This window comes from Cebidichthys violaceus, unplaced genomic scaffold (assembly GCF_023349555.1).
Source record: "Cebidichthys violaceus isolate CVI_PGR_0920_01 unplaced genomic scaffold, fCebVio1.0.p SCAF_14, whole genome shotgun sequence".
NCBI classification, from domain to species: Eukaryota; Metazoa; Chordata; class Actinopteri; order Perciformes; family Stichaeidae; genus Cebidichthys; species Cebidichthys violaceus.
Window position 1 is genome coordinate 6385563 of NW_027176307.1, and position 23762 is coordinate 6409324.

Here is a 23762-nt window from a genome sequence, read left to right on the forward strand (position 1 = left end):
CTCTGACTCAGTGGGGGGCCGTGCATTTTATACCTGGGCTTTTTGTGCTGTCCTACTTGAGCCATGTCCTAACAACCTCATTATTACGCCACAGCTATGGTAATTATTTGTTTCTAGGGGTGTAATAATACACGTATTCGTATTAAACCTTTCGGTACAAGGCTTAAGAACCGAACAATACGTTTGAATAATACAAAAAAAAAATACTTAAATTGTGGGAAATATAATGTTTTCGGTGGACTGCGCTCACGTAACAGACAACAGGCGTTGTGACTTCTGAACCCGTAACAAAAAACAGCTGAGGCTGCGGCACCACACGTGTCTTCAGGGGGATTAAACTAGCGGGGAAACAACAGCCCGAACGGATTCAATTGTCCGGACAATAACCCCGCGCATGACGGGATGCTTCGTAATTAATGGACAATGCATATAGTCCAAATCAATGTAATTAACACAATGACAAGAAAAACTCACAAGAACCAGTCACATATATTTATATGACAACAAAGCAACAAATCAATCCAGCAACACTGCGGCGCTAGAGCACGAGCCATTCATATTATTCATAAAAACGACACGATAGACAAATGAACACAGTAGAAACGCTACTGCAGATGTAAAGACGCAAAATCAGTTAACTTACCACAGCTGCTCTTCACTTAAAAAGTCCAGTCCGGTCTCTCCAAACGTTTTCAAAAGCATGTAACTTGTGCGTGTCCTGTCGTAGAGCCGCCTTGGTTAGCGTAGTGTAGCTCAAAACAGCTCCAAACACCAAGAGCTCATTTGCAAATGAAACGCATTCTTAGCCATAAAATGTGCAACGCTTCTTCACCGCTGTCAGCCAGAATTACTGTTCGTACAAATCCTTTTCCATGCTGGGTCAGGGCTGCTAGCTGTGGGCTTGACCGACCCTTTGATACGATGTCCAGCTTTTCTGGAAATGTCCTCCAGAAATCCGTTTAAAAACGCTAAAAGTGTCATGTCAATGTCAAAACTTCCTACATATCTTTCAACTTGAACTCTTACTAAACGTTAGAATGTTAACATTAGCTAGTTAGCAAAAACACAAATTACAGTTATTGTGGCAGTATTCAGACACACACAGTGGTTGACAAACATTTTTCAATCATAAAAAATATCATGAAAAATGTCATAGGATAGTACGTCATAAAGAATGTCACAGAAAAGTTATAATGTACTATATTAAAGAGTCCTCATATAGTATGTCATAAAAAATGTATTCAAAGTCACAGTATTGTATGCCTTTAAAAAGTTCTGTACAAGTCCTAGTATTGTATGTCATTAAACAAAGTCTTAGTATTGTATGTCATAAAAAAGTATCTCAACAGACACAAAAAGTCTTTGAAAGTCGCAGATGATATCATTAAAAAGTGACAGAACAATCTGTGGGACTATGAGGCACTGCAACATACAGCTAAGAAGCCAACACACATACATGAGAATATTCTTGATTTTTGTTTTTAGCAGTGGTGGGCAGTCAGGGCCAGCTAAGCCTTCTCTGCTGGCCTAAACAGAATCACAAAGTTATAGCTATTTTATAATTTAATATTTTTTCACAAATACACTACAAGCAGAGATAGGCAGTATTTATATTACTTGTATTTGAAATACGTATTTCAATTACTTTTGAGTATTTTGTAATTTGTATTTGATAGGGCCGATAAAAAATCTAACGTAATTTGTAACAAAATACTTTAGAGTGGAGTAATTTTATATTTAAAATACTCAAAATACTTTCTCCACAAATCAAAAAACAGTTCACGAGTTCAGTCTTCAGATCTTCAAGTTCAATATTTTATCTGACTGTGACAGATGTCAACTAGCTTGATGTATAATTTATGTCTGGGTCTGGCTACATATTGTATATACATGGTGATGGTTATAATATCAAGCTAGCGATCGATGCTAACATGCTAATGACGCTAGCATGCTGTCTAGGCTAGTGCATAGCCAGTGTTTAGCAACTTATCAGTGGAGTAGCTAGCTATAGGAAGAGGGAGATTGGGAGCTTGTATGCTCATGATAACCTTATCAAGAGACATCTGACCATCTAATCTTGCACTGTATTACAAGTTATGCTGTATCTTCTCAATGTGAATGTCATAATGCCATATCAATTACTGGCAGATAATATAGTTCACAGTTAGACAGGCTATGACAGTAGATGTCCATTTGTTAAAAAAACTAAGTATTCTTAGTTTTATTATATCATACATTCTACAGTTGGCCAGGTGGACAACATGTCTCAGTACAGTAATTTATTTAGGCTCTTTACCTGTGTACAACTGGTTTTAATTCTATATTAAGCTTTTATAGTATACATAGGCTTCATGTGTGAGGCTATTCATATGTGACCAATATTTTCTTGTTGATACAAAGCCAAAGTTTATGGGCTGTTAAGTCCCATTAATAAAAATATATATATACATAATCAATCAAGTTGTTGTCTTTTAACAGCTTTGCTTGGTTACACTAATTACATTATAATTTATTTCTCACTGCACAGCTCCTGTCTTCCTCAGTTGTTAAACCGAACGGTTTAATATGAATACGTGTATTATTACACCCCTAGAAACAAATAACCATAGCTGTGGCGTCATAATGAGCTTATTAGGACATGGCTCAAGTCTAGTAGGACAGCACAGAAGGCCCAGGTATAAAATGCATGGTCCGCCACTGGTATTTAGGATTATATAACTGTCATTAATGATGCTGTTAGATTGCTGTTACTGTGTGTTGCATGCAGGAGAACAGTTTTGGTTGTTTTTTTTAACCTCAGTGAAAATTTTGTTTTGAAGGCTAAACACCAAGAAATATGGATTGAAACAGAATATTTCTTGAGATAAAAATATGTAGGACACAGTGGCTGAGAAGAGGGACCTACTGTACCCTCTCACAGTACAAACATAACCCATTTTACAATAGTTTGTAAAAAAGCTCTATTCCACTCATACAAAGCCTCAGCAGAGTATAACTTGCATAAACTTTTATATGTGTAAATATTTGTGTAAACACAAAGTTATTCCTGTAAATATCACATCAGGGTTAACATACTTCTAAACCTCCATATCTAGAGTTGGTTTGGTTTTCCCCTTGCAGAAGACCGTGTCCCTCTTTTCTCTTTCTCCGAAGCTCACCTTGACTCTGAGCTCCACTAGCAGAGTTGTGCTGTTTGCTAGCGTTGGTAGCATCTTCTTTCCAGTTCTCAGTTCAGTTGTGACGGGTACAGGCATTTCGTTCATTTCTTTTGTGAATCAGGAGAATCGTTCTGGTCGAAGAAGGGTCTGATCGCTTCTGTTACCGCTGCATCAAGATGTCTCACTGCTATGGATCTAGGTAGGGCAGTTAAATCCTTAGGCTGTGAGACGAGAACGACGTGCCCTTTCAATCTTATTGTCCACTTCAGGTGTGTGGTTAGCGTCCATTATGGAGCAGGTTTTTCACAAATCCAACCGCATTACTTCCCTCTTTCACTTCCCTCTTTGAAAATTTCTTAAATTCAGTCTATTGTGGAGGTCATCACATTTTGCTGAGAGATCCATGTCATGGTGCAGCAGTATGGCTCTGCAGTGTTGCGGCGCTAAGTCTCAATGTTAGCAAGTCTTTCTTACTGTTCTACAATCTCTTTAATATCTGTTACGGTTCCACTCGTTTGATGTTCGTTAGTGTGATAATATCCATCTTGATTCTTGATTGTCTTCTTGTACGTCCATGTCTGACTGAACTTTGTTGCTAGTGGTGTTTAAGATAATGTCAGCGTTAACAGCGCTTGGTGGTTTCTGTTTACCCTTCTTTTTCCTCAAGGTGTCTTGTCTTCTGAAATTATTTTGTCTAAAAGTTGAACTCATTCTGCAGGTGTTTTTTTACCGTTAAACATCAAACTATAGTCTCTTTTTGGTTTGGTCCGATGGAGCTCAGTCTCTACGTTGCGATTCCTTTCATGACGTCAACGGAAGATCTGTACTTCATAACTTCTTATGACATTATCTGAGACATACTATACTATGTAATTTTTTATAACTACTGTGTGACTTTTTAGGAGTTATTTGTGACTGTCATGTTATGACTTTTCTATGACATTTTTGTATCATACTATACTGTGAGTTTTAAAGACCTTTTTGAAGCACACTATACTATGACGTTTTTTTTTATGACATATTTTTAAAACTATAGTATGACTCTACAGCCTGCAGTACTTCAAAGTTCCTCTAAATGTCATGGTGAAGTAGGGACTAACCACTAACTCAGTTTCCCAGGATCCTTCCATTTTCACACTTAGGTATTGTTAGTTTTATTGATATAAATTATCTTTAATATTTGCTAATAACCAGGCCGGCACATACCTGTGTCCCCAACAGTAATCTATCCGGTAGTTTTTATTATATATATATATATATATATATATATATATATATATATATATATATATATATATATATTTCAGCCATTGTCATCCCTAAAGCCAAGAAGCTGTCATAGCTAAGATAAAGTCAATAGAGACAAGGTGCGAAGAGAGCGGCAGCAAAGAAATGCAAACTGACAAACCCAGATTCTAGTCTGAAAGCTAAAACGTTCATCAGATGTGTGTGTGTGTGTGTGTGTGTGTGTGTGTGTATGTGTGTGTGTGTGTGTATGTGTGTGTATGTGTGTGTGTGTGTGTGTGTGTGTGTGTGTGTGTGCGCATTGTGAATGCATGACTGTCTATGCTGTCATGTGATGTATTGCAGCTTAATCCTTGTGTTATTAATAAGTGAGATATGTCTTTTGCGTTTGCGTTTTCATAGCACAGATGCAGGACTACGAGCCGAGACAAAAGAACGAATATGCATCTGCCCCCAACGTCTTTCCAGAAACAATGGCTATGAATACCATATTGTTATTGTATGATAGACCGGGAATAATGAAAAAAATAATGTTTGCTATGAAATGTAATTAGTTTGGGGTATCATAGTTTGACACTGTATACTGATATGGAAAACTCATACTGGTGGTCACCTGGAGGCCGCAGGGGTTACAGGTTCAGAGGTTATGGAATGAAATGGATGGTGTTACTCGATTAGCACTCCAATAGTCTTGGGTGTCTCTGAGAATAATCGCCATGCCCATTACAGTGTTTGTGTGTGTGTGTGTGTGTGTGTGTGTGTGTGTGTGTGTGTTCCGGCGTGTCTGATTTCTAATGATGGTCATCCATAATTGAGTGTCACGTCACAGGGGGAGCAGTCCAGGGTGGCGCAAGTGGTTAAGTAGGCTCCGGCTGCTCGCCATGACAGCGTGTGTCTGAGTCACAGGGGTCAGCAGCGCACAAAACGTCCAGCGCCACAGAGCAGCAACCCGAGCTGAACGCTGTTTAATTAATGCCACCTCTGATTAACTGTCAGTTCAGGATCAACACCAGCTAATTCACTAAAAGACACCCTGACCGGAGGGACACTGTGTCACTTTAACCTCTACACATAGGAACTCAACCTACATGCAAACAGCAGCGTTTGTCTCAGCAGTGAAAGCTGCTTTTCCTATTAAGCACCTCAAAGTTTTCAACTATGACACTGGATGAACTTCACCTTACAGGGTAATTACAACTGAGTTACAATAGTAAACCTTGATGTTAAGACAAATATAAAGCCACCAATATCTTGAAAATGACATGATGGCATACTTTTTTATTATTGTCTCGTCCGTACAAAAATTAGAAATCTCATTAGCAATGGTATGCATTGCTGTCTTTCAGCGTTTTTATCACTGGGGGCACCAAAGTCCAGTTTTGATTATTGGAGTTACACTGCTTGCAAAAAGTAAAAAAAGAGATTGATACTTTATCAAAAGGCACCCTTTATGTAAGGATTACAAGTCATTAACTAATACTTTATAGATCAAAACTTGTAAGTTGCCAGGTTATGTGGCAAGTTAATATTTAAGTCATTAATAAATGCTCATGAGTTTTTTCTCTTATAGTTTCTCATTTATAAGTGGTGATACGTCATTTATTTGAGAGATACTTTGCATGGTTTGAAGTGGGGTTGTATGAGGTACTTATCCATAGTCAGTGTACTACCTATAGTAGTTTGAAGAAGCAGACAGGACCACCAGCATGGAAGAACAGCAATGTATTGTTATGGTCAGGGCCAGCAGCAAAACCTAAAAAAAAAGTCACTTTAAGTGTATTTAGGATAGTTTCAAGGTTCTTCTTGCCCTCAGAGAGCCCTTTCTGACGGGAAACTGGAATGAAAGTGAAACTTATCTATGTTCTCTTCAAGGCCACCAGACTCCATGTGAAACAGTTCAGTTCTCCAATGGAAATATTCTAAATATAGCATACACTTTAATTGATATAGATTATCAATATATCAGTGCATTGCTTTGCTCCTGTGCAAGTACTGGGGGTAGTGACCATCTGCAGTAGGTAATACACTGACTACATAGAAGTACCTCGTACAACCCTAATTGAAAACACCAAAACTATCCCTTTAAAGTTAAAAACCTTAATTCAGCAGTTACACAATACAAAATGAAATATTAAAGTTTCTTTGGTAAAATCAGCTTTAGAAGATCTGCTTAGCTGAGTCCGTGTCCTCTTTTAAATCATTTCCTAAATCAGACTTTTTATTAAATAGCTTACGCTGATTTTAGTTTATTTGGCTCTCTTATTTTATATATTTTTATCTAATATCTAATTGTTATCAGCCTGTCATGTTCGGTTTTGTTTTTCTTATTGTTATAGTTTTTACAATTTATCTTAACATACTTCGCAATATAGTTATTTGCTTTAATGTTCCAAAGCACTTAATAATTTAGATTCTCAATATTGTGCAATACTGTTGTTGATTTTATGTTAAGTCAGTTACAATAATCCAACAAGTCTGCAATTGTAAACTCATAATTCATTGATAACTGGAGATGTTTCTATAGACTTTTGGTACACTTTCTATTTTCTTTGAACATAAAAAAAACCCAAAAAACTTGTTGACAATTCATTCAAGGAAATTCCTTTTTGCTGGACAGAACAGTGGAATTAGAGGAGCTTTAATGCACAGATTCAAAATATGTTTAATAGGATCTGCAAAAAAAGATTCCCCATCTACATGTACTTAAGTATATTGTGTGATGATCTTAAGTCAAAGGAAACATTGAACCCGCTGAATCACTTACTGCACGAGCGAACCCCCAGGCTTGCTCACCACACATTGTTTGAATGAATCATTGCTCCTCTAGAGTCATATTTCTGCATGAAACAGATTCCATCAAGATAAGTGACAATCATGATCGGCTGCCAGCTGTTTTGACAGCCAGAACTCAGCACCTACACATAAACAATAGAAGGCCGATCCAAGACGGACCTTCTGGGCCTCCACGTTCAAACTGAACTTTGTGTTAAAGCTCTCTGGCAGATTCTCTTAAAGATTATGTGAGGATTTGTGAGTTCTCTGTTTGAAATGTGTCATTCCCTCGGAGTCAAACGTGTTGCACATGATCCCTGTGGGTCTTAAGACTTGCTGTAAGCAAAGATGATAAAAACAAGACACGCACAAGCTTTTACTGCCAGACAAAGTTGTGTGAGGAGACAATCAATTATTAATGAAGTCCGTTATAGAAAGCAGAGCCACCTGACTCAAAAGGTGTCAAGTTCAGCACACGTTCACAATAGAAGACCATTAAAATGACTGTTGTTTTACCTGTGAAACTCATTTTAGAGAGAAATGTGTGTAGAAACAATACTATCATTATTCTACATTCTTTGTTCTCAACTGCTGCAACCATAAGCAGAAAGTCATGTCGGCTACAAGATGTGTGGTTCTGCAACTCCACCTGCTGAAGGCTTTGTGTAGCGCAGCTTCTTTTGCTATGAAAGTTATTCTCGATTGCTTCCAATGGTGAAGAATTCTTGAAATCTTGTGGCTCATCTACAGTTATGTTTGTGAATTATTGAGTGCTACGTACATGTGCTTCAAATGGGAGGTCAAAGTGGGTAAGCTTGTGTGTGTGTTTTGATTGGGTTAGTACAAGGTTTAGTGAAAAATGTGTGGCGAAGCATGATAATGCATTTGCAAACTTTTTGTAATAAATATGTGGAAGCAATGGAGAAACTTGAAATGTCATTGACGCCAACAAACTAATTACGGAACAGTCCATGGCATCGATGCAACAGGAGATGTTTACAGTGAGGAAATAAAATGACAGATGTAAACGCTTTACCCGTCAAAGTGCAGAAGGCCCAGAGCTGCTCTCTGCTGGTCCCTAGTGGATATAGAAGGAACTGGAGATTTACTCAACCTCCTAAAAACTATCATGAAAGTTTAATCTCTGGCTACGACACAGTAAAGTGGTTAAAGGAAATTCACTTTTATTTGTTTCTGGACCGTCCTCTTTCACATGTTAAATACAACATCACAAGTAGCCACACCAAAGCCAACAACAACTTAGTCACAATTTGAACAGCTGGGTTCATTGATGCGCGGGGGGGGGGGGGGGCAGAGGAGCACACCACAAATGTGACCAGCCTTTTTCATTTCATCCAATATAATTCACCTGTCAGCTGAATGACAATTGTATTTTTGGGTTCGATCTTCTTTCTCTGCTGCCTAATTTGAGTTTGTTTTGTTCAATGGCACACATTTCAATAGCTAACATGTTCTATGAACATAGCATCGTTTGTAGTGTTTGCAGCCTGGGATGAAGGTCCTCACACCCAGAGCTATCCCAGAGAGAAGACCAGATCAAAATCAGCCAGTAGAGCAGCAGAAAAGAACTAGGAACTGCCACTGAGACGGTTTCTTTTTTCTGTTATTTGTTTTTTTTAGCTTTGCAGGGTAAGGAACTGACGCACCTGCCCCATGTTTGTAGAAATCAGTCTACCGGATAACAATAGTAGTTTAGAAAGATAAATTAAAAAGAAGAAACAATCAATGTATTTGCACAGATATCCTCACATACATAGAACACTCCCAAACAATAACAGACTTGTACACATGGATGTGCACATACCCAGACAGTTCATGTATCCACCAGAAACATCTCAGTCAGTTGTTCTAATGCCACTAAAATATACAGTGTCCAAAGTCACAGTTATGGGGGAAATCAAATTTCAACTAATATTATCTGCTTATGACTGCAAGTAAACCCCCAGTTGAAGTGCAGAGGTGCTGCAAACCAACATGGGCTACTTTACTGGGTATTATGGCAGTAGAGTTGAATCTCCCTATCATGATAGCACTATAGGGACACTACAACGCTGTGGTGACGATCTAAACCAGTGTTACCCAAACAGTTCAAAAACAAAGTACAAAACTTCTGGAAGTGGTAAAAATGTATAAGTAAAATTAAGCTCCAAGTGCATTTTTATATTTTCATTCCCAGTGTATCTTATGTTTCCTTGTACCTCTTAATCATACAGTATTGTCACACTTACTGTATACGAGATGACTATTATTGTGACTTCACATTCAGATTTACATAACCGTTCACAGGGCAAGTACAACGGCTTCCCCAACAGTTAGACTTAGACTCTGGGCTGATGGTGTAGCTGACTGGAACCTTTTTGACAGGTAAAAGTGAGCCATGACATGTAAACCAGAACCCAAACAGACGTTGTGGGCTAAAATTGTCCAGTTTGGTTGAAAACCACCGTTTAGAAGTATTGGTGACAAAGACAACTCGTGGACCACTATTGAGTGTCTCTGGGGCTTTACTCTCCTATGTCAACAGATAGTCCTTGTAGATAGACAAGACTAGTCACTTTTCAACCACGGTCAGGTTACACACAAAAGAATGTATTTCCTCTGAACTACAGACAAAGAGGAAAATGACAGGTGACACTGATGATCGGTAAGCCCCGTCATTCGATTTGGCCTGCCAGTGAAAACCAGTTTGATTAGAAACCGAGTCCAGTCTGCAACCGCTACTCAATATGCAATTTCACCATGGGAACATCATTTGAATCACACAGATAAACAGTGCTTGACAGACCGAAAAAGAAAAACCACAACAATCCACAAGTTATGGGACAAACAGTATAAAAAGTGTGATAATGTGTGTGAGCAGTGGGAGGCCCGGCGGTGTTGAGGCGTTTGCGTCCTGTGCGACAGCTCGTTCCCTCAGAGTGAGTCCGCTCCGTTACCGGCTTTTGAACGCACTCTTCATTCAAGCGCTGCGCAACTAAACCACAAACCATTGCCTTGGCAACAGATTAACAAAATACTACCAAATATATATGTATATAAAAAATGTAAAAAAAAAAAAATAAAAAAATAACAGAACGCATCAGCATGAAGACACGACACCTCAGAAGGAAGGAGAGCCGGGCTCTCAGAGGTCCAAGTTGAGGGTTAGTAGAATTCAAAAGGTCAGAGGTCACCCTGCTCAGTCATAATCCAACAACAGTCATCACAGAGCAGAATGTGGAATTAATTAGAGAGAAATTTATACAATGTTTTACAGGATTAATCATATTTTTCAGTTTGGAAATAAAATGCCCCAATCCCCTTAACAACACATATAGTGTGTGTGTGTATGCATATGTGTGTGTGTGTGTGTGTGTGTGTGTGTGTGTGTGTGTGTGTGTGTGTGTGTGTGTGTGTATATATATGTGTGTGTATATATATATACACATACATAACCGTTGGGACTTCCAAATGAGAATCATCCCCTGATAAAAAGGGGACTGAACCTTTAAACTGTGGACATAGCTGTGGATGGACACCATTTAGAGGTTCGGTTGGGTTTAAAACAACACTATTTGAGGCATTCCTTTTAATATAATAAAACTTAAATGTTTCCCCAAGGCATATTATACATTCATAATACTATGTGAGTGCAACTGTTTGCGTGTGTTTGTGTGTGGCTGTGTTCGTATTGGAACTACTCGCCATGAGAGATAGAAATGATCTGCACTGAAGCAGAATAATGTATGTCCATGTATGTTTGTGTGGCTCCTGTCCTCATGACTGAAGCACATTTCCGTAGGAAACAATTGCACCTCATTGGTTCAACCAACATAGCCAATCACCAATGACGGAAGCCAGAGCCCCTGGGCCCGCCCCATCGCAGACGCCAGAGTTTGGTTGGTAATGTGTGTGTGTGTGTGTGTGTGTGTGTGTGTGTGTGTGTGTGTGTGTATATATATATATATATATATATATATATATGTTTGGGGACAGTGGAAAGACAGTCCATTCCACTTGCAGTGTCCTCATGGATGGAGGGGAGGGGATGTGGTTTCCGTGGTGAAGAGAGTGAAGTGTCGATAAGCCGAGGAAAGGAGGAGCCTAAACCTCAGCTTCTTTCAAGCTGATCCGCTCCTCCTCCTGTCAGTCACTGTTGGGCTTCTTCAGGGAGAAGGCCAAGATGCTGAAGTGGTTGCTGAGTTGTTGTACCTATCAATGGAAAATTACATTTTTGTACCGCTTTCATGTGTGCATTCAATAAAAACAACTTTCATAGATTTTAACATTGAGTCGTCTTTTATCTGGGCCACCAGGCCATTAAACATCATCATCACAGTCCTGTGACAGCCGGAGATACCCAATTGTTTCTTTTTTTGTCAGAGCATTTGATTTATTAATTGCTTTCAGTACATAACAAAAATCAGCAACTCTAGCTTTAAGCCACATCCAGTTTGTATTTTGTCAGGGTTTAACTTGTTTGACATTTACCACAATACTGTATTTCTGGTAGAGTTAGAGGTTAGAGAGTAAGCTGTGAAGATTGATACCACTATCACATATGTCCATTACATAGAAGGCTACAGCCAGCAGCCAGTTAGCTTAGCACAAAAATAGGAAATGGGTAAACGGCTAGCTGCCTCTGATGTAAGGTAAAACTAGAATGAACGCCTCACTGTAGTACAGCTCCACCAAGAAGTCATGTTGCAGTTTAAACTTGTCTGTCAAAATGTCATCATTCATAATTAGACAATAATTAGCATATATGAATGTATGACCTAAATGCATTATGACCAAAAACCTGTGTGAGTGTTGTGAGTTCAGTGACCTTTGACCACCAAGTGAAATCTGAAGTCACTCACTGCAGGTGGTGCTGGGATATCGAGTTCAACATAACGCCTGTTGCTACGACTGTCGCCGGCACTGAGGCATAAAAAGTTCCCTAATTAACGTGCTAAATCTTGTCCGTTTAACCTGCACACATGTGCTGTTATATAGGAGGTCATGTGCCAGCCTATTTCTGGCCTCAACCAGTTGCCAGGCAACCAGCAAATATTCCTGCAAGTTACTACTTAGAGGAAAGAAACAGTCCGGCACACAGCCCTCTGTAAAATGCCACATTGACACCATTACATTTCAGCTGTTGAACTTAAACAAACAACATAACATGTTGGTTACTGAGCTGCCCCGGTGGGTGTTCCAGTCTTTGTGCTCAGCTCAGCTAACCGGCTGCTATCTGTAGCTTCATATTTACTGGACAGACATAATTTTTGTATTTCAACAGAGGTACTGTATGTGGATGCTCTTACCACTGAAACGCCGTAGTGGATGTGTGCTAGTATGACAGCGGCTGTCCACAGATAGAGCAGTAAGGTCTCGTTGGCGACCGCCCCGGTTACCGCCAACACCACCACTGGAGTCATGGGCAGCAACAGCCAGCTCAGCGCCTGGCAACGTGTGTTACTCATCTGACACACAATCAGCTTACACTGCAAGATTAATACATTCACACATGAATAAAGACATTTATGCATTGCATGGTTGTTGAAAGCACAAAAAAAAGAGTAATGATGTGTGTCAGAGATCAGCAGACACTCACCGTAACATTAGCGAAGGCTGTCCCCACCATGAGGTAGAAAATCCTGGGCTGCAGCTCGAGGATGTTGGATGGAGAGAAGACCACCCAAATGGTGGACAAGACGAAGAGGAGGACGGGAGAAAGGAAGGGCAGGAAGGCTTCGTACAGGCTGCTGTGCTTCAGAGTGTTACTGCGGCGACCTCTGCAGAACCACAGAGGGGGAAGAGTTGTGTGAAATCATAACACTCCAATATAATGAAACGCTAATGAAAAGTTGACTTACTTCAGGACATTGTAGAGGCTCATGGGTACGGTCACAGTAAAGGAACAGGCTGGTAATCAAAAGATATTCATGATTATAGGTGCACAGCTCAGGTCAGGTAGTGAATGAATGTACTCAGAGTGACCAATCATAGCTCACCGATGATCATAAAGGTGAAAAGGTCTCTATAGAGAAGGCGCCACAGGATTGGCTGGTACCATGTTTCCACGCCAACCACAGCAGTGACCAAGTAAACGAGGGAAATTGTCTGGAAGGAGAGGACACACAAGCTGTCAAGTCATCAGAAGACTGGTATGTCATGGTGGGAACCGGTGTTCGTGTCCTTACCACTTGGCTGATGTCGTATCCCCATGGCAGAAACAAGATGCCAGTGTTATATTTCTCCCAGTGAGATAGAATGAATGAGAACAGCACCACCCACAGGATGTAATACAGTGTGGCCACACCCACGCCACTTTCCCCACGCCCAAATATGGAGTAGACAGTGGCCACGAAGAAGATGCAGGCCCAACTGTCCAGGCCGTGGTCAAACAGCTCCCCTAGTGGTGTGGAGGAGTTGGTGCGACGTGCCTGTTTACCGTCAACACCATCTACACATATAAATAAGACATGGATCATTAGTACAGGACATGTGAACATTCATAAAGAGAAAAAACAGACATGTTTTTTACAACTGAACCGGACTACTGGACTTTCACCCACACATGGAAGTGATCTGCAAACATACCCTCATAACAGATGCCACATAGACAGTTGTTTTATTTTTATGGTTCACATAATGATTTGTACTCACTTTAGTGTGGTTCACAGAGTACATAGTTACATACAAACAAAAACACAGAAGGAATTTGACAGAAACATGAATCTGTATTTCTTTAGCTGCCAAACGTTTGTCAATGACCGTTTAGGCTCCACTCAAGAGTTTTTCCTAAACCCATTTTCTGAAACAGGGCCCACTATTGGAGATTCCTCATTAGTCACATTTCAACACACAACACATGGTACCTTGTTTATCTAATGAAATAAGACAGAAACAGAATGAAATATGTCCAAACCTCCAGAGTTTTTCCAGAGTCACTGTACAGAATATTTTCCATGAAGAAGAATTTGCCTCTGCGCCTCAAAAGTCAGAAGAACAACACACAAGGGTTGCAGGGGTTAGGACTCACCGAGCGTATAAGCCAAAAAGTTGAAGATCCCTGCAGCAACCCAGACCCAACTAGGCACGTGTTCATGTCCTGCAGCTGGGACACAAACACTTTAAATATGCAGCACACCACACATACAGAAACTGAGATAGGCATAGATAAATCCATGTCTATGACAAACTTTCACTTTTCTCACTTAGCTCAAATTTCTTCAGGGGTTGGTTAAAACTTACGTTATCTCAAACGGAAGTAGGGGTGTCCCTGACTAAGAATTGACATTGTCGAATCTGATTGGTCAAGTCTTGCCCATAGTTGGATGAAAGTCAAACTGTGTCTTTTTTTTTTTCTTGCCCCCTCTATTTAAGCATTAGGTATCTATTGAAACAATGTAAAAACATGTGTGTGTGTGTGTGTGTGTGTGTGTGTGTGTGTGTGTGTGTGTGTGTGTGTGTGTGTTGTGTGTGCTGTGTAGTGCTGTCCGTAGCATTGACGGGGACATCAATAGACAGAAACATGGTTTCTAGTCCTTCTTGCTTTAGGTGGTTGTAAATTAAACTTTGGGTCCAAATTCCATTTTCCAGCTGTTTCTACGTGCCTCCCACTGCTGACTTTAGAGAATCATTCATAAATTCTAAATATATCTAGCGCTCTGATAGTGCTACAATCTTTTGGGAGTGCTCTGATTAATAAATGTAGTCACTTTGAAATACCCATGTTGTTATGATCCTTTGTTTCCCCGCCACGATTCGACTGTGATGTTGTCAGTCGAATCTGGCTCCTTGTAGATCAAATCCTTGAATAGTCTACTATTCATGGTCACCCCTAAAGTGAAGGGGACGCACAGACAACTGTATAGAATGAGAACCGCTGAGGAGAATATTTGAAGGTGAACCACAAACATGTGGGCATAACTTGGACTAACTGTTCTTGTAAGGACTGACTTCCTGACGGTAAACATTCTTGTGAGGACATTTTGACTGATCAGAGTGAGTCATGTCTGCACATCTGTACACGTTAGTAGTATCTGTGTGTGCGCGCGCGTGTGTGTGTGTGTGTGTGTGTGTGTGTGTGTGTGTGTGTGTGTGTGTGTGTGTGTGTACACGAGTGGGTTAATGATTACACAAAAACTTGTGTATCAGTAAGTGATGGACATTGTTTTAAATAAACAAAGTGGCCACGTACATGCCTTTAGTTTTTCTCCCCCCTCTAGGCAGATGGGTGAATTCAACTAGCAGAATATGTTTGTTTACACACACACACACACACACACACACACACACACACACACACACACACACACACACACACACACACACACACACACACACACACACACACACACACACACACACACACACACACACCAAAAAGGCACTGAGGACCTACCAGAGGCAGTGAAGTCAAAGTCGTAGAAGGCCAACATAAGGAAATTCAACACAAGGAACATAAAGCCTGTAAATGTAATGAGGTTTGGAGCCAACCATGTTGGTAGGAACTGTTAAGAAAGAGGTTGACAGAGACAAAAACATAGTGAGTAACAGTTGATTAACAAGTCCCTTGGCTCATAAATATACTCTTATATTCTCTATACTCTGATATAAATCAGAATACTGACACTAATATCTAGACAGTAATTATTGTCACTTTTTTATGACAAAATTCTAACAATATTAATCACCTTCTGCCCTGAACTGGTACTGCTCTATCCTCAAACTTCTGTATTAAAAAAAAAAAAAAAAAAAAAAAAAAAAAGTAATATAATTATAGATAGATAGATAGATAGATAGATAGATAGATAGATAGATAGATAGATAGATGGGTAGATGGGTAGATGGGTAGATAGAGAGAGAGTCTTTCGTCTTCCTCCCATCAACCTTCCCCAATTGACTTCAATGCTACCCGTCTCTTACACCCCATCCTGACTAGCCTGCTTAGTGAGCACGTCTTTACTAGATATGATCAACCTGTCTTTCCTAACAGGCCATGTACCACAGTCCTTTAAAACAGCTGTAATTAAACCTCTTGTTAAGAAGCCCACTCTTGATCCACAGGTCTTTAGGTCAAACCTTCCCTTCCTCTCTAAGATCCTTGAGAAAGCAGTTGTGAATCAGTTTTGTGACATTCTGCGTAACAAAAGTTTATTTGAGGATTTTCAGTCAGGATTTAGAAAGCATCATAGCACAGAGACAGCGCTGGTAAAAATAACTAATGACCTTCCAATTCTAATCGGACAAAGTACTTGTCTCTGTTCTTGTCTTGTTAGACCTTAGTGCTGCGTTCAACACCATTGACCATTACATCCTGTTACAGAGACAAGAACATTTGATTGGTAAAGGAAAGGAATCGCACTAAACTGGTTTGAGTCATATTTATCAGTTCGATCTCATTTTGTACAAGTTAGTTATGGAGTTCCACAAGGTTCTGTGCTTGGACCAATTATATTCACCTTCTATATGCTTCCTTTAGGCAATATCAGTCTTTACTCCTGTATTAGCTTCTCTGCACTGGCTCCCTGTAAAATCCAGAAAATATTTAAAAATCCTCCTTACCTACAAAGCCCTAATTGGTCAGGCACCATCATATCTTAAAGAGCTTATAGTCCCATACTATCCCATTAGAGAGCTGCGCTCCCTAAATTAAGGGTTACTTGTGGTACCTAGAGTCTCAAAAAGTAGGATGGGAGCCAGAGCCTTCAGTTATCAAGCTCCTCTTCTGTGGAACCAGCTTCCAGTTTCAGTCCGGAGGTCAGACACGCTCACCACATTTAAGAGTAGGCTTAACACATTCCTCTTTGATAACATTTATAGTAAGGGCTGGTTCAGGTTTATAGTAAGGGCTGGCTCAGGTTTATAGTAAAGGCTGGCTCAGGTTTATAGTAAGGGCTGGATCAGGTTTATAGTAAGGGCTGGCTCAGGTTTATAGTAAGGGCTGGCTCAGGTTTACAGTTAGGGCTGGCTCAGGTTTACAGTTAGGGCTGGCTCAGGTTTACAGTTAGGGCTGGCTCAGGTTTACAGTTAGGGCTGGCTCAGGTTTATAGTAAGTGCTGGATCAGGTTTATAGTAAGGGCTGGCTCAGGTTTATAGTAAGGGCTGGCTCAGGTTTATAGTAAGGGCTGGCTCAGGTTTATAGTAAGGGCTGGCTCAGGTTTATAGTTAGGGCTCGTTCAGGTCTATAGTCAGGGCTGGCTCAGGTCTATACTTAGGGCTGGCTTAGGTCTATACTTAGGGCTGGCTCAGGTCTATACTTAAGGCTGGCTCAGGTTTATAGTTAGGGCTGGCTCAGGTTTGCCTTGGACCAGCCTTAGATAAATTGCTATAGATCTAGACTGCTGGAGGACTTCCTAGGATACACTGAGCTCCTCTCTCCTCCTCTTCCTCGCCATCATGCATTCATGTCCAATTAATGCTCATTACTAACTTTGCCTCTTCCCCGAAGTCTTTAAGCTTTCTCTCCTCACAGGTTTGTGTTCCTGCTGCCGTGGTCCTGCTGACACCCACTGCTACACTATTATTAGTAGTCACATTTCTATCATTATCATTCTAGTATATCCACTGCTGATGTTTTTAGTAGTAGTAGTAATCATTCTATTACTATTTCTGCTATTACTTTTATTACTACTCTTATTATATGAATAATAGTTGGAACTCTGTTATGTTGTTCATTCTGTACACATAACATCTATTGCACTTCTGTCAATCCTGATAGAAGGATCCCTCCTCTGTTGCTTTCTCTGAGGTTTCTTCCTTTTTTCCCTGTTCAAGTTATTTTTGGGGGAGTTTTTCCTGTTCTGATGTGAGGGACCGAGGCAAATTTGTAATTTGTGGTATTGGGCTATACAAATACAACTGAATTGAATTGAGTTTTATTGAGTTACATAACTATTGGGAACAAATTATTTTATGAAGGATGGGAATTTTGTAATACCAATATCAGGTTGCATTCAGGCAGAGATTAAAAAGAAATAAAGTCTTGATATAGATAAGCAACTAAGTGTTTCACTGCCTTACCCAAAATTACTCACAAGTATTTTATCAGATACACAACTGCATTCAAAAGAACAGTGTCTCCAAAGACTAAAAACAATTACAATCAGAGACTGATGTGTTACACAGAAAAAGAAGGTAGTGGATGAAGCTCGGCTTGTTAAGCTTCGGTTATACTCGCATGTGAGCACACACAAAGGCGTTAATGCTCAATGCACCGTTTGTTGCAGTATTATCCAAAGTAATGTTAATAATGCTTTTATTAGTGAACTATTTGTGACAGTCGTGTCTGAAACGAGCACATAGTTACAACAATTCAGAAATGCACGTGTGATGGTCAAGCCACGATGATGTCCTTTACTGGCACACCTCTAGCGCCGGCTTCACTACAACAAGCCTAAACCTAGCTTTACGGTATCACAGCAGGTGGTTGGAAACCTCATTAATGATGTATTCCCGCACACACAAACACACACATCCAGAGCTCAACGGGTCTTTCTCACCTTCACCACAAAGTTCCAGAAAGGGTGCATGACGTAAACAGACAGGGGATTGGAGTCCACTGCGCTGTACTGCAAAGAGACACAATTCAGTCAGTCAGAATGTGAGAATAAAAAAAATACAAACAGTTCTTTGGTTACATTTTTTTTACATTGGATTCATCTCATTGCAAGCGAACTACGGCTTGTTCTTATATTTAAACAAAAAAAAGGCCACATGGCATCATGCGTAGCTTCTTTACTGGATCATTTTGGTGGCTTGTCATGCAGATCAAACCAAACCTGATCCCAGTCTCTGTTACTTTATCCGGACATGACGGAAATGTGTGTGTGCTACAGTGTAATGTACCCTCTCTTGTGTTCATAGAATTTAAGGTCCTTTTTCCGTGTTTTGTTATACTATGCTTTCTTCTTTAGAATAAATGCTGCCTCTCTGATGTCATTTTTTCTTGGAGTGCTGTTTTCTGTGATTTATTTCAATTTTTAGACTTAGAGCTCACTCACACTCCTAGTTTACCTGAAATAGGATTGTGATCTGTATTTTCAGGTGGCTACAAGAGGCTTAATTCATTTTTACTTCACTGTTCTCACAAGTGTAGTAGACTCACTGGTGTTCATATTAACAGCTACAAACATGTTTACTAAAGATATACCAAAGCAATTAACCCTACAGCAGCCAACCAAGGGCCCTGTTTCCTACACAGCACTCTTGCTCATTCGTTCACACACTTGAACTAAGTCTGCACAATGGATCATCTCATCCATTATCAAGAGTTTCTAAATTAATAATCACAGATTACAGGCTTATTGACAATAACTCAAACACTTAATTTAGAATCTTCACTGTGGATAGACACAGCCATGATGTGTAACGTCAAACCCACAAGATAACCACTGTGATTAATCATCACCAAATATGCAAAAAAACACACACTGTAACCATAATCCACACTCTCAACTTGTACAAACATGACAGCACATACGTGCATTGCACAGTTGCACACAAAGACATACAAGTTACTTCCCAAGGGAGGCAGCAGTCTCTTGTTAAGTGTGACAAAAGATGAGAGACAGGAATATAGACAGCAAGAAAGACAGAGCGAGAGGATTAGTGAAACTCTCTCATGTGCTTTCCATTTGCATGCTTGTTCTGTGCACCTGTATAGTACGAGCACTGTGCATAAAGAGTTCTTTCATTCACCGACACTCCACCAGCTATGGATGCTCCAGGCATAGTAGCCAACGCATGGAGTGTGAGCCACTCGAGAAGCCTTATTGGAAAAAGCTTTCGCTTGGTAAACAGTTTCACAGCAACAATCAAAAGGAGGCAGATCCTTGTCATTTAAGGACAGAGATGATGAACAGGAAAATACAAAAAGTAAAGAAATGTCACTGTCTAAGAAATGCTGCAAAACAGGCAGACATAAAATAATGAGGATTCTGCATGCATAAAAAATGTAACCATTATGTACAAATAAACTAACAGTACAGTCTTAACACATGGCACAAAGCTGTATATCTTATACATGAAGACACTTATTAAAGCTGAATTGGCTTGTGTTGGTCGATCTTTTAATAAAATCTTTTTGGGAAATAACTGAACAATAAAATGTTTGTGATATGCAGAGAAGATGCTACTGTTTCAAATAATTCAACACAGTGCTATGGTCGCTCGAATTCTGAAAAAAAATATTTCACTTGTCAGTCCCGGTTTATTGTCAGTGTTTCCTCGGCAGTGTACTGGTTCCCCTCACTTTACCATTACACCAGCTATCAGCTTTACTTTCTCTTCTGTGGTTGCAACATAAGCAAACGTCAAAGACCTGGTCTGATACAACGAGCAGATGTACGGTGGACCTCTGGAATCTGTGAAAACACTAAGTACCGCCGTCTTTCATTGCCAAGCACAGCAGAGGAGAAAGAGTCGCTAGCTAACTATTAGCACACTTGCGTCAATGTCAAGCAAAACATGGCAAACAATGAGACTTCCGGCAGTCACTTTTCAAAATAGTTACGTTACTAGTTCGTCAACATTAAGAAATGTCCTAATTTGTTTTGTTTTATTCTATTTGCCAGTCTTATAATAGCACAGTGAACAATGCTTATATTTCGAGAGGCATAAAGCTTGAGTGTCCAGGCAGCACACAGAACATTGAGCAAATACTTCCCATTGCCAAGGGTGCCTTTCACCTTCCGACTCCAAGCTTGACGGCAATCACATCAGTGGTTAGGGAGGACCACTCCATAAACAACATTATTCGCATAACAGCATCCAAGATACAATCAAAATTAACATAATCATATCATATTAAAGTTAGAACTAACGAGGAACGCCTTTATTTTCTTGGGGAAATTTGAGGGGTATCTGGTATGACTTTAGCTAACTCTGGCTACCTTCATTTTTTTTTTTGCCAGGGATGCAACCTGCAGATCGTGAGAGGTAACTGTTTAACACACGTACGCGCAAGAGTACGCGCGCACACGCGCGCGCACACGCACGAGCACACGCGCGCACACACACACACACACACACACACACACACACACACACACACACACACACACACGGCTCAATGGCTAGTTGCTAGCATGCTATTACAACATATTAATCATACCTTGTATTTGTCGAAGCCCGCAAGCTGGTCCTGAGTGACATAATCGTAGAGAGCCATGGTGGTACAGGCTGGCTCCAAAAGGACATAAATGGATATCTGTTCCTTTGGAAAAGCTAATCCCAACGTTAGCTGCCGAGGCGAAGTACCATCTAGTTCGGCCGCTGTCGTTCACGCCGGGTGAGGTGATGTCGAAACCAGCCACTCCTACGGAGCGCAAACATCTAACGTTAGTTGACTGGAGCTCACTACTGCCACCTCTGGCCTGGCTGTTTACGATAAAAAAAAAAGAAGAAAAAACAGTATGAAATTATGTCTAATGGTCCAAAATGGCACGGTTTTATTATTCATGTTGTCACTTGAGAAAACAAATACGGGCAATGTTTGCTGATATGACGTAGCTAACGCTATATTTATTTGTGTTAGTTGGTCACAGCGCTCCGCCGTCTATTGCTCTGCTATCCTCTTAAACGTGACGTGGCTTTCCGCTCCAGCCGGAAGAAAGGGACAGATCTGCTTGTTTGATGCTGACCAGTTGAATTATTCCTCGAACCGAGAGTAAAAAATACCAACCTAAGGCATCATGTAAGTACTAACAATAGTTAAGTTGTATTGCAATAGGTGTCATTCTGTAATTTTCGTGAATCTTCATATGTAGCGTTCCTCTATTGGTTAACGCCAGTGCTGGTTCTAACATACCTAGTTAGCTAGCTAGCTAGGTTAAAGTTACTTAGATTGATGGTCCAAATCGACCACGATTTGCCAGATGTATTGACAACCATGTAATCCATGATAAAGCGAAGTTTGTTACAATGATTCCGATGATTTTTTGATTCACTTAAAATGCGAATCATTAACAGAATACAGCGACTAGCAGGGTTAGGGTTGTCTCTACATGAGAGGTGAAAGCGTACAACGCTAGCTAGTTATTAGAGATGGGTTTGAATGCTTGATCTTAACTCTACATCAAATCGTATACAACGTTAATCTCGCTGCTAAACATTTTCTAAAGATGTTTTCTTTTTAATGTTGAATGCATTTTTCCAACTTTCCAGACAGCTATATATATTACCTTTTTCAACACATTAGAAATTGATAAATTACTTGCAGAGATTTAAACGTCAACATCATACTTCCTATTATTGTGAATATCAAATAGTCATGTGTATAACTTCAATTAATTTAAATGGATGTAACCAAGTGATTCTGCTATGTAAAAGGTGCGTTTGACTATGGGAAACTGATAGATAATGCGAAGTAAACATGACTTAATAGTAAAGTGACTAAAGTTAGCTAAACACTGGTATATTCTGTCGCTGCTTTTAACTAAAGTCTTCGTGTTTTTTTAAAGACTGAATCGGCATACGTGTCTTCATGCTTTACAGAATGGTGACGGACGTGCAGCTGGCCATATTTGCCAACATGCTTGGCGTTTCGCTGTTCCTGCTGGTCGTGTTGTATCACTATGTTGCAGTGAATAACCCCAAGAAGCAGGAGTAGAGGCCCGATGTGACAGGAGAGGTGAGGGCCTGCTAGTGCCATTGATGGAACACGGTTCAGCTCTGTGATGTGAAGCTTTGTGGTTGCCATTGTCAATCATGTTCCACTGTAACCTCCATTAAGTTTTCAACTCAATGCGACATTGTTGAATTAGTTCAGTAATTCCCTCTGTTAATTGTATATCATGAAAGTGAAAACTGCAGTGTCGTGAATTGTTGGTTTGAGGCAGAGAATGAAAGGTCATCATGGTGCCTTGCATGATCGTGGTTACACCTGCCTGACACCCACTGCTACTAGTACTATTTGTCACATTTCTATTACTGCTTTTGTTATCATGGACATTCTATTGTATCCACTGCTGTTATAAGTAGTTATACTTTTTTCACTTTAATATTTCTATTATTAGTGCTACTACTATCATGAAAGGTATCATTTCTGTGTTATGGATTAACTCTGTTTATTCTGAACACGTGACACCTATCACACTCCTGTCCATCCTGGGAGAGGGATCCCTCCTCTGATCCCCGATCAGTGAGGGTCCTGGGACAGAGGATGTTGTGTGCTGTACAGATTGTAAAGCCCTCTGTGTCAAATGTGTGTTTTGTGATACTGGGCTATACAAATTAATTGAATGAGTTGCCACTTGATTGAGCATCAGTAAATATGTGGAGGAAGCATAAATGCTTGTTCGGGACCTCTCATAGTCTCGTTTGACAGTGGAAGCACATTCAGCTACAAAGAGGATTATTCACCTGTGAACCTGCTTAAAGTCATTTTTTCCCCCCCCACAGGTGAGATAGGACTCAATGCCACCACCAAGGAAACATTCCCTACTTCGTCCCAAGAGATGAATTTCTTTCTACGGTTGCACAGTAGTGTTTTTTTCTAATAAAAATGTGTGAATGCCATTTGCATTAATGTTTCATTTATTCTTTAAGTTATGCATGCACACCGGGGCAGCTGTGGCTCAGTGGTAGAGCAGG

The 23762-nt window shown here is 40.1% G+C and overlaps 2 protein-coding genes across 2 annotated transcripts; one reads left to right on the forward strand and one right to left on the reverse strand.

Moving 5' to 3' along the window:
• Positions 1-8339: 8339 nt before the first annotated feature.
• On the reverse strand, positions 8340-21523 carry selenoi (selenoprotein I). The gene is made up of 10 exons (XM_068708620.1): positions 21283-21523; positions 18671-18739; positions 15571-15679; positions 14206-14280; positions 13364-13626; positions 13175-13283; positions 13037-13085; positions 12775-12955; positions 12485-12664; positions 8340-11387 (listed from the first exon to the last, which is right to left on the reverse strand). Exons 1-10 carry the CDS (start codon positions 21337-21339, stop codon positions 11280-11282), a joined length of 1200 nt encoding a protein of 399 aa, XP_068564721.1. The 5' UTR covers positions 21340-21523; the 3' UTR covers positions 8340-11279.
• A 231-nt stretch (positions 21524-21754) lies between these two features.
• ost4 (oligosaccharyltransferase complex subunit 4 (non-catalytic)) lies at positions 21755-23687 on the forward strand. The gene is made up of 3 exons (XM_068708621.1): positions 21755-21864; positions 22665-22800; positions 23571-23687. The coding sequence occupies exon 2, from the start codon at positions 22666-22668 to the stop codon at positions 22777-22779; it is 114 nt and encodes a 37-aa protein (XP_068564722.1). The 5' UTR covers positions 21755-21864; position 22665; the 3' UTR covers positions 22780-22800; positions 23571-23687.
• The last annotated feature ends 75 nt before the right edge of the window (positions 23688-23762 follow it).

Coding starts and splice junctions, on each gene's coding strand:
- ost4 (XM_068708621.1), top strand. CDS start 22,666: ATGGTGACGGACGTGCAGCTGGCCATATTTGCCAACATGCTTGGCGTT.